The sequence below is a fragment of the Manacus vitellinus genome, unplaced genomic scaffold (assembly GCF_001715985.3).
Source record: "Manacus vitellinus isolate BGI_N305 unplaced genomic scaffold, ASM171598v3 scaffold_49_pilon, whole genome shotgun sequence".
Taxonomy (NCBI): domain Eukaryota; kingdom Metazoa; phylum Chordata; class Aves; order Passeriformes; family Pipridae; genus Manacus; species Manacus vitellinus.
In genome coordinates this window covers 1,810,640-1,821,710 of record NW_021940603.1, presented here as the reverse complement: position 1 = coordinate 1,821,710, position 11,071 = coordinate 1,810,640, and the positions used below count along the sequence as shown (strand labels likewise).

General features: G+C 47.8%; 1 protein-coding gene across 1 annotated transcript; it reads left to right on the top strand.

Annotated features, from left to right (window-relative positions):
• The first annotated feature begins 264 nt into the window (after positions 1–264).
• ITM2C (integral membrane protein 2C) lies at positions 265–10,393 on the top strand. The gene is made up of 5 exons (XM_008919603.3): positions 265–420; positions 2,366–2,554; positions 2,865–2,975; positions 6,596–6,746; positions 8,001–10,393. Exons 1-5 carry the CDS (start codon positions 346–348, stop codon positions 8,090–8,092), a joined length of 618 nt encoding a protein of 205 aa, XP_008917851.1. The 5' UTR covers positions 265–345; the 3' UTR covers positions 8,093–10,393.
• Positions 10,394–11,071: the final 678 nt, after the last annotated feature.

Genomic DNA, 11,071 nt, shown 5'->3' with positions numbered 1-11,071 from the left:
GTTCTGAGCAGTCAGTGGGGAGCAGAGTATACATGTATGTGTGTATGTTCTCACACAGATATGTTTATATATAGATATATATATATAGATATACATACCTGGAGTGTGAGGGGGGGGCAAAATGCACAAGTGTTTTGCTGTTGCCAGATGTGAAGTTGTTTTGCCAGACGCTGCCTTTCCTCATTGCACGCCACAAACCCATGTGTGGCCTTTGCATTAAAGACAGCTGGTTTTCTGCCCCCTGGCAGCAGCAGGTGACAGTGCTGTGGTTTTTCCTGGCAGGAGGAGCCGGCTCCAGCCGTGCAGGGCCGGAGGTCATCGCTCAGCGGGGTGTGTTACCTGACCATGGGCCTCCTCGTGCTGCTACTGGGGCTGGTCTTTGCATCGATGTACGTGTACAGATACTTCTTCATCACCCAGGTAGGAGAGGGTTGGGAAGGGCTTTTGGCTCATCAGATGAGCTGCTCCAGCCTTTGGAAGACGTGGTGCTGGGGTTTTTTGTCTTGCACAGACAAGACATTTCTAAAGTGGTAGGCTCAGGCTTGCCCTCATCCCCACTACCTGAAAGATTTCAAAAATCCTCTTCTTCCCCTCCCTTTTGGCTTTGTTTTGCCCCTTTTGTTTGTTAACTCCATAAAACTATGCCACCAGTTCTACCTTTTAAACCTAGTCACTGCTGTCAGGGGCAGGTGGCCTGAAAGCATGGCTTGTTGTGAGAGGAGAGCAAGCCTGGAGGGAGCAAGGGGAGAGTACAGGCAAAGGAACAGCTTTTTGCAGTAGGCTCTGTAGGCTTTAGCACAGCAAAACTCTGTAGGTGTAACAAAAATAGGTGCTGCTATTAATAAAGCAAGCAGAGAAGTAAAAAGTAAGTGGGAAATGGTACAGAACATGAGCACTCAACCTCCATTAAATGAATTTCTGCACCTTTTCTGCCCCATAGTCTTTGCAAAACCTGGCTTGGTTGAGGCACTGGGCTGGCAGCATTGTGGTGGGTCAGAATAGAGGGAATGAGACAGGGCAGAGCTGCTTTTTAGGGAGGAAACTGCTGAGCTGAGGCTTGCTGAGAGCGTAGCCAAGAAACCCCAAAGCACTGATTTGCACTGAAGCCCTTGTTCTGCTGTGGAGTGGCTGTTAGTGAATGAGTTCTCCCAGGACCGCTGCTGCCTTCATCTCTGTAGCCAGCACTTATCCTCTTAGCAATGTAGTCTTTTTATATACTCCTTTTCTCCATAAATTTCCTTGCTGTCAAATTAATTAGCAGTCTTTGTCTCAAGACTCATCAGCGCTTTATTGCCTGTTCCTATTTATACCTGATCTGGAAGCCCTGTGGCAGCTGTAGGGCTGCTCTGCCCTGGCACACACTGCTGTGTCACTGTGATCACACCCTATTGGAGGGCTTTTGGTGCGACCACTTCCTTATGAGAAGAAGCTCTGGCACTCAGGGAGAGTTATCAGCCCAGTTATAGACAGCACTCAGTCCATCCCCCAGTCAATAACCCGCCTTGGGCCGTGCTGCATGGCTCTGAGGGACGCCCACCAGTCTGCTTGGGGCCACCTGCTGTCACCCCAACGGCCTGTCTGGGATACCAAGTGGCAGCTTTTATCCAGTCACGATGGGAAAGCCCATTCAACACGGTCAGAGAGGCTTTGGAGACCAAGGCAACAAGGCCTTCATGTCTCAGTCTCTCATGGCTGCTGTTGTCCCTGTGATCCTCATGTTCTACCTTGATCACTCACCCTGCATTAGCTTTCTTGCCCATACCTTGTGCTTCTGGAGAATCATAGAATGGTTTGGGTTGGAAGGAACCTTAAAGATCATCTAGTTCCAACTGCACTGTCAAGGGCAGGAACACGTTTCACTAGACCAGGTTGCTCAGAGAGCAGTACCTCCTGTTTTGCTGTGAGGCAAAGCCACTTTGTTTTGCTGCATTTGCCACATCCAAGCTACAAGTGCCTTTAGAAATTATGCTCTGCTCCCCCCCCAGCCTTTTATGCCTTCTGTAGAAAAATGCAGTTACTGGAAGCCATGGCTATGGAGGGACACGAACAATCTGTTTAGGAAATTTCAGAGCCTGCAGGCTGTCAGTTTGCCTTTCTGAATTACTCCTTGTGAAATCCCAGAGGCAGTTCTTTATTCCTTTTGGACCTGGCTAGCATGAAGTGAGACGTGGTCATGTCACAAGGGTGTTTTGCACTGTCCTGATCGAGGACGTTTTCTGGTAAAAAGGCTGATCTTGGAATACCTTCAAGCATCTGTTTTACCCGGAGTGTTTTACCCAGAAGGGATGCCTTTCTTCCCGTGTTTGCTGTATCTGGGTGTGGGATGTGGCAGTGTTGTACCCCTGCCTGGGTCTTGTCCCCACAGCTGCCCCGTGAGAGCGTGTTCCACTGCGGTGTCCTCTACGAAGACTCGCTGTACTCGCCGTTCAAAGGGCAGCTGGAACTGCACGAAGACGTCAAGATTTACATTGAGGACAACTACGAGCAAATCAATGTCCCAGTGCCCCAGTTTGGAGGGAGTGACCCTGCGGATATCATCCATGATTTCCAGAGAGTAAGGAGCTCTTGGGGGCCTTGGGGGCATAGCATGGGGCTGAGCTGGGTGCAGCAGCAATGTGGTCGTGGACTGGTGCTGTCACTGTTGTCACATAGGTATATGGTTTTCTTATTAATGAGCTGCCCTCCTACCCAAGGCCCTCTCTGTGTTTTTCCAACCTGTTTTGACTTGCTTGGTAGGGAGGTCCTTAGACAGGTTTGTTTAAAGCAGTTTCCTGTCTTCCCTGAGCTCCCTCTCTTCACCCATTTTCACAGTCACATTTCGTTGCGACGGGCTCAGTTCCTTAACTTCTGTGCTTGGAACGCAGGGTCTGACAGCTTACCATGACATAACACTGGATAAATGCTACGTCATCGAGCTGAACACCACGATCGTGATGCCTCCTCGCAACCTGTGGGAGCTGCTGGTCAACGTGAAGGTACAGCTGCAGTCCTGCTTGTTATGCATGCTTTCCTTGAGCTGGCTCGTGGGTGCTGGCTGGAAGCTCATGGGAAATCAAAACTGCTGTATCTGAGGAAGTTAGCCTTGGCCCTGACAGAACTGAGTCTGCACGTAGAGTGAAGGCTTCAGCACGTTTAGCTGAAATAGTGATTTTGCAGACAGCACAGTAACACTGGCACGGTGATCAACCTGACGGGGGAGACACAGAGAAGCTGTAGATTCCTTCACTGTGGTGTTCACTGATTGTAGAAATCAAGGGAAAAAAAAGAAAAAATTTCCTCCTGTCACTCCTGCCATGGTTACCACTGTGGTTTGCCAATTGCAGATCTCTCTGTCCTTTGGGGAGTAACAGGCTTTCACCCCTTTTGGGGGGGATTCTGTGCTGCTCTGCCTGCTGTGCTGAAGCACCGGATGTGGGCTCATGCAGTTGTGCTCACAACCAGCACTAAGCGGGTTTAGTACCAGTGGTTTTGTTCAGTTCATAAACCTATGCTGCCATTGCAGTGACTGAAAGCAGCTGTCTTAAAATGGAGTACTCCTTAATCTTAACAGCAGGAAGAAAGCACGGGATTTTTCAGAGTGTAGAAGGTACATAAATGTTTCAGTCTTCCTGCAGGTAAAGCGAGGCACTGAACCTGGGTCTTTAATCCATTCTGTGAGGGTCTGTTTAAAAGAAAGGGAAAGAAACCAAATGGAACTGTTACTCTTTCTTAAATTCCCTTTGCTCACTTGCTGCTATATGTGGTGTAATGAACTCCGGAGGGGTTAAGCTCAGAGACAAACGGTTATGCCTGGAGAGATGCCTGATCTCCAGTCCTTGTCAAACTCCCAGTTTGTTTCCTAGCAGTCCTCAGTTTCACGCACTGTGACCATCTGGCAAACGTGCTGGAAACCCCGCTGGGGTACAACACACATTTACCGACAGCTCACTCCAAACCTGTCACAGCTTCTGACCATGGCAGGTGACCAATCCCTGGGGCAGAGGGAAATGGAAAAGGCAGGATTACACAAGATGACAGAAAAACCCCCCAGAGATGGGGAATGCTGCTCACGTCCTAAAATAACAGATATAAACTCACAGTCAATGAAAATGATGCATGATCATTGAATTTAAAAAGACGATAACAAATAAAATGTTCTTATGTGCTTGAAGAGCCCAAAGCAGGTGTGGGTTTAAATAACTTCCTGATTATTGATATTGGCAGGTATCCAGTCTGTCTGTGGAGGTTTTAACATGCACCTTAGAGACATTGTTTTAAAGTGTTTAGGTTGGTGTTGAGCTCAGAAAACATTTTTCACCATGAGGACAGTGAAGTAGTAGAACAGGTTGCCCAGGGAGGTTATGCTGCCTCCTTGAAATCCTTGAAGGTTTTCAGGACCAAATGGGATAAAGCCCTCAGGTCCCTACCCAGCTAAATCATCCTGTAAGCCTGTGATCTTCATGGCCACAGGTGGGGCCTTGCAGAGAGGTCGAATTCCCTCCTGCTGCAGGGCCCTTCATGACCTTTATGACTTGCCCTGCTGCTCAGAAGTGCTCCTCTTTGGACACTGGATGAGCTGTGTTGGTCCTTGGACTTGGAGACTTTAGCTTTCTCTGCATCTCTGAATCCAGTCAAGTCCCTAATGAATAAGACTACTTTCAGATGAAACTTTAGTTTTGGAGCTTTTCAGTACTGCAGTCCTGTGTCTAGGGCCAAACCTCAGTCCAGAAATAATACGGGTAGTTTCCTCCAGCAGACTGGGGCAGCACAGGGGGTTTGGTGCCTGTCCTCTGCCCTTTCCTCCCTGGGCAGCCTCATGCCAGGGTGCCCCTTTGCAGTGTGGCTGCCATATGCCCTGTGCCTGCTGTGTATGGGAATAACTGTGCCAGACCTCACTCAGACCCTAATGTATGCATTCCCAGGCCTCTTCTGTCTGACTTTATGCCTGTAAATGGCAGCTCTGCTGCTTCTTGCAGGCTTTATTCTGTACAGGTGTGACAGTTCAGTGAACAGGCCTGATCAGTGTCTGAGATAAAAGGATGGAGGGATGCTCCCCCTGTGCAGCAGCAGGAAGTTGGAGGTGACCCAGTTAAATGATGGATGATGCATACCCTTTGCAGAACACAGGATGCTCAGAGCTTTAGCTTTCTTAAAATTCTTGGCAGGGAACTGAAGGTATCGTCCTTGTTGCACAAGGGGAAGTGATGATTCCCACCTCACCTGCCACAGCTATTTCAATCCAAAACAGTGAAGAAAATGGATCATGTGCATGTGTCTGTCTCTCTGAGCCCTCTTGCTGGGTCATGGATATGGCAAATCCTGTACCCCAGCCCTGGCTGTTTCATGACAGCTCATGGCAGTAACTGCACGTATTGCATGGCCTCTCCTGCCTCCTCCCCCTGAGAATCAATAATTGAATTTCTTGCAGAACTGTTGTGTTAGTGTAGTACAAACTTCCACTAATAGTCTAATCCTGCAGTGTTAGGGGACAGCTTTATCGATCCATTAGGCTGTGCCAGCCCAGCAGCACAACACCAGGTTCAGATAGTGTGTTTCCAGTTTCTCTGTGGAAATAACCCCTCCTGGGGTGGAAACTGAAGAGTTTGTATTTGAAATGGTGCTGCTGTTCCTTGTTTCTCATCTTGATTATACTTATATTGGCCTCAGGTCTGACAATTGTTTTATTTCTTTGACTTTCTTAAGCACAAGGGACCAGAAGTGAGTCTTTGCTCCATGGCCTACTTACCATCTAGTCTGCTCCCAAGTGCCCCCCAGCCCAAGCAGCACTGGTAACGCAACTGTTTGTTGCCACAGTGATGCAACAAATGCCCTGAGAACTTGGGAATCAGCGTGCAGGGAGTCTCTAGTGCTGAAAGAGGTGGCCTCTGTCCCTGGGGTGCTCCCAGGTACCCCATTTTTCCATCCCCCCGTGGCTTTCTGCTGTGTCCCCCCACCAGGCACCCCAGTCATCCCCCTGGTCTTCATAGTGGCCTCCACCTCAACAGCAGAGACATCGCTGTCCCAGATGTTCCTGTGGCAATGGAAGTATGCTGAGAGCTCGCTTTCCCTCTAAATGTGGTGCCTGTGGCCCATCTCTCCCTATTCCTGTGTGCAGGAAGGGCAGGACATCATTGTGGCTGTGCTGAATGGACCAGGGAGGAGGCAGAAATGTTGGAATCTGAGCAAGGCTGGTGGTTTTGGGTTTTGCCCTTTGAAGTAAATGGAAAATGCCCATTTCAGTGGAGTTCCTGGCAATTTGGTTGGGCTTTGATCCCTCTCCAGATGGGTTTGCTGTACTCTCAGAGTTTCAATGTTGTGCATCCTGCTTTAAAATTTGGGTTAGTTTATAACAGGGTTGATCCTACATTGACTTAATCCCCTACATGAACATTCCATTTTTGGACCTAATCTGTTTTATGTGCCCTGTGCACTGGACAGTTCACTGCACAGACAGGGAAACATGTTAACTGACCTCAGTAAAGAGGAGTTTGAGCCTTCCAGCAGTGAATTTTCTGCAGTTTGATTGCCCTTGGCGCTCTGCGCAAAACAGTTGTGCTCGATGAGGAGATTGTGGCAGTGTTTGTGCTTTATCCTGGTGGAAACTGTGTCATTTCAGAAAGGGACATACCTGCCTCAGACATACATCATCCAGGAGGAGATGATTGCCACTGAGCACATCAGTGACATGGAGCAGCTCGGCTCCTTCATCTACCGCCTGTGCAGCGGCAAGGAGACCTACCGGCTGAAGCGGCGGAGCGTGCGGAAACGTGAGAGCCTTGCCTTCTCCTCACTCAGCTTTTCCCCCCCCGTCACAATCATATTTTGGCTGGTTTAGCCATGCTGACCTCTTCATGGCAAGAAGGGGGTCTCTCTGTGGGTGTAAGCTTTTGAAATGTTTCTCATCCAGTTTGTCTAAACCCAAACCTGGGATGATGCTGCTGTGGGTGGTGCTGACTGCTGTGTTTCTCTTGCCTGTCAGCCTGGTAGAAACACTGGGAGAATGGTTGCAGGAGCCAGCAATTCATTTATATGTGGACTCCTGGGGCTGAAGTAATAGTGGTGCTGTTGCGAAGCATTTGGGAAATTTCCCTAATGGAGGTTCCCACTTCATGGCAGCTATTTGGAGCAGATTAGATCTGCAAATTGCCTTTAATTAATTGCTAATAATATGGAAAACATTATGAAGAGGGAGCACTGGACTGTGTTAAAATGATTTTATGGAAATCAGCAATATGGATCTTATATACAAATGGTAATATTGCTGCAAAAAGCTCCTTAATATCAGTACTTGTGTTTATTTGTTTTTAGATACTGGTGTAAAGGCTCACCTGAAAAATGAACCTATAGTCAGTGTGGATTTGGATCTCTGGGGAAGCTGCAGGGTGCAGAAGTCACCATGGCTATAGTTCATGGTGCTTTCCCAGCAGGAGCTGCTCTGATGTGCAGGAGCTGCTGGAACACTGACTGTTGGTCTCATGGAGCCCTGGCACAGTCATGGTTGTCCTCAGGGCACCACTGGGTTTGCTATAAGAGTGGAGTAACTGTGTGGCAGAGCTGCCCAGAGTTGAGGTTCTGCAGTTTAAGGGCATGGGGAAGTACTGCTTGCTTTCCATAGGGGCTGAGGCCATAGCAGGATCAGCGTGTGCAGGGATATAAACAGCCAGAGGGGAAGTGACTATATTTTAAGCCCTCCTTGGCTGCATTCAGGGCTGTGCTCTGTACCAGCCTGTGGCTTCTGCTGGTTTCTTCAGGCTTTCTGGTCTCTGATATAACACTGAGATGCTGTCAGCTGAAACCAGCTGTTTCCAACCCATGGCAGCTCTTAATACAGGACTGTGGCCCAGAGAACATGGTTATTCTTGCTAAGACCAGATAATGTTGCTTTCCATATGGGCTGTGTTTTTCCTGCCTTTCAGTGTTCGGCAGTTTTATCCCATCTGCTTTCCCTCCCCTCCTTGCTTCAGTTCCTAGAGATTATCATCTGTTGAATCTCCTCTCTCCTCTCTTTAAATCACTTCTAGGTATCAATCGACGTGAGGCTGGAAACTGCCATCATATTCGTCACTTTGAAAACACTTTTGTGGTCGAAACTGTTATCTGCCAAAAGTCATGAAGCCACTCTCCAGATGTAACCTTCCGTGGCTTTGCTTGCACACACATGCACACACATGCTCTCAGCCCCCTCTTTAGACATGGTAATCTGGCTACTTTTTATACTGCCCTTTGGCTTGTGCAGCTCTAACCTCTTGGGTCCACTGGGTCTTCTCTCCCTGCTACCCACCTGAGACATTTGCTGGGCTTAAATTTACACAGTGGTCAAAGATAGCCTAGGAGTAGATGCAGTTTTTTCCGCACACCACAGGATGGGAATCTCTTTTAGGGGCAGATTTGGGTAGAAGGGATGGCTGAGAAATAGGAGCACTGGAAATAGGTGACTTTTTTCTGCCTCAGCAGTTTCAGGCTGGAATAGTGCTCTGAGGCTGCCTTGGCACCAGGACAGGGGGTGTATGAACAGGGAGGATTGCCACTTTGATACTGATGTAATGACCTAAGATCTGTAACCAGATGCACTTAGGAAAAGAATAGTTGTGACACTACAGAAGCAATTTGGAAAGCTCAGCAGAGCTTTCCAAACCATGCTGTCTGTGGTGGTCCCAGCTTGCTGTGTGCTGTCCCCTCGAAGACCAGATTTTCACACATTGAAAGCCACTGCTATGTGTTGTTTTTGTGACTGACTCCTGCACTCACCTGTCACCACATCTCCTCCTGAACGTGGCTGAGTGTGACCCACTGAGCAATGCAAGGTGTCCTGAAGGGTGTTCAGGTTTGGCAGGAGCGAGGCCAGTGAGGTGGGCTGGGACTGACACAAATGACACAGCATGCCCCACTGTCCAGCCACAAAGCAGAGGGTGAAGTGCAAGGCTCTGTAACCCTTTCTCCAACACACAGTTGCAGCTGCTGTGGGTCCTGGGCAGATCTGCTGTCACTTTGCCTGAGTAAATAGAGGTGTATCTTTTGATGCAAAGTGCCAAAGCCCCACTGATGTGCCATCTATAGGCTGTGGCTGCAGGTGGAGCCCTGTCTGTCCTGGCCAACTGTGTGTGCTTGAGAGGGTGAGCTGTGTTCACACAGGTCTGTCTTCCTGCATTGTCGAGATCCCATCTGTGTGTGGATGGGCTGCCATGCCCACAGACGAAGCGTCAGCAGCAGAACTGGGAGTTACTGGCAAGTGGAGAAGCAGATTTTTTGAATCTTTTTTTTTTTAACAGTGTGTCTTCTTGTATAACTCTTCTGATGAAAGCTGTTTTGATAGTAATTACTATAATCCAGCTGTATATCACATTATCTGCAGGCACCATTGTAATACAGATATTGATACAAGGCTAGATTCAGCTGATCAATATACTGCAGAAAAACTGTGTGAACAAAACTGCATTTCTATTGATCATCAGACAGAAGAATTGCAGAGTAATTAAATATTCTTCCCTCTCTTCCATAAATGTAGTTAAAACTAATTAGGTTCTTGAAATGCAGGCAGTTTTTTGGCTTGAAAGAATGGGGTGAGTTTCAACTTGGCACATTCTTGTTAATTGGTTTCCAGCAAATCTGGACTTGTTCACCATCTGTTAAAATGAGCTTGTTGTTTTAGAAGAGGAAGGATAAAGTAAATGCAAGTACAATCATTAACTCAGCAGAACCAAAAAAAAAGTGAATATACTTTAAACTTTTAAGTAGTAATACTATGAGTTAATTTTGTGAAAACAAAGCAGGATCTCAGAATGGTCATGCAGTGCAATAGGAATTAGTATATCCTTAGAGGGTGAGAATTTATTTTTTTATATAAACATGAAGTTTTAAGTAGTAGAGGATGACACATTGGTTTCATTCTGCTTTAAGCTTGATGTAAAATGAAGAATTACGTGCACTTCATGCAGGTTGGTAAGGAAGGTTTCCCACTGCCAGAGGGGTGTTTACTTCTCTAGCATTGTGTTTTTCCAGTGATAACTTGCTGTTTGCCCCAACCTTTAATTGCCAAGAAGATGACAAGAAGTGGGTCAGAAAATTGGTTCACTTAATGGAAGTGCTGCAAACTGGTAAATTTAAGCTCTGCGTTTCTCTTCATTTCTAGAAACCTAAGCCTGCACTCAGGTGAGCATACAGACCTTTTTCCCCTTCCTTCTGATTCTGCATGATTTAACTGGTCATTGAATATGCTAACTCTGTGCAACCCCCCCAGCTGTAAGGGTAAACCTCAGTTCTTTAAGGTGAACTCATGTGGTCACTGTTTCATAGGATGAGAATGCAGTTGTCTAGAAAGAAAACATAAGATGCTTTGTATATTTTGTCTGGTAGGACTCTTACTTCTTAGGAAAAACCCGTGGGATAATAAAATCTTTTACCTCTGATATGTAAAGCGTGTGTTTGTTTGGAATGAGAAGCACATGCCCTCCACAGAGCTGTTGCTGCTGGAAGGCAGCAGCTGGACTGCCCTGGAGGGTCCAACCTGGTGGCATCGTGGAGCTGGGCAGTGGGAGGGTGCTGCAGGGGGGAGGCTCTTCCCCACAGTGACAGGAGAGCTGCGTGGGGACATGACTGAGCAGCCTGCTAGGGAGCCTGCCCATGCCTCCAGGCTCTGTGGGACTCTTCCCCTGTCCTTGCACATCCCTGACAGACCCAAGGGCAGCCCGTGTGGGAGAGTTGCTGCTGAGGTCTGTGAAGCACCAAGATACCTCTGCTGCTCGGGTGGCTAGTGGCCATTTGATCCATGTGCTCAGCCTTGCCTCTCCAGCTGCTGGACTTCTGCATAGACATGTGCCTGTCTGCATGTGACATAAGCCTGCTGTTGCCTTCTGGCTGGCCAGCTTTGGGGGACTTCCCTCCTCTCCTTACTGCACACAGCAGCAGGGGTTCCTTAATGCTCTCCCGAGCTTTCTCTCCCAGTATTTCATCCTGCTGGTAGGGAAGTGTCAGAATATTTTTTCCTGAACTCGACTGTTCCTCTTTCCACAATTAAGTCTCTGGTCAGTGAGGGAGGAAGTTCCTGTTTCACTCGTTACAGTCATTTTTGCTGCATTTTGCATTTAGTTCTTCA

Excerpts from the sequence above, each read along its gene's own strand:
- ITM2C (XM_008919603.3), top strand. The coding sequence starts at position 346 with ATGGGCCTCCTCGTGCTGCTACTGGGGCTGGTCTTTGCATCGATGTAC. Across the intron at positions 2,976-6,595 it reads AGCTGCTGGTCAACGTGAAG|AAAGGGACATACCTGCCTCA; the intron begins GTACAGCTGCAG and ends GTGTCATTTCAG. Across the intron at positions 6,747-8,000 it reads GCGGCGGAGCGTGCGGAAAC|GTATCAATCGACGTGAGGCT; the intron begins GTGAGAGCCTTG and ends AATCACTTCTAG.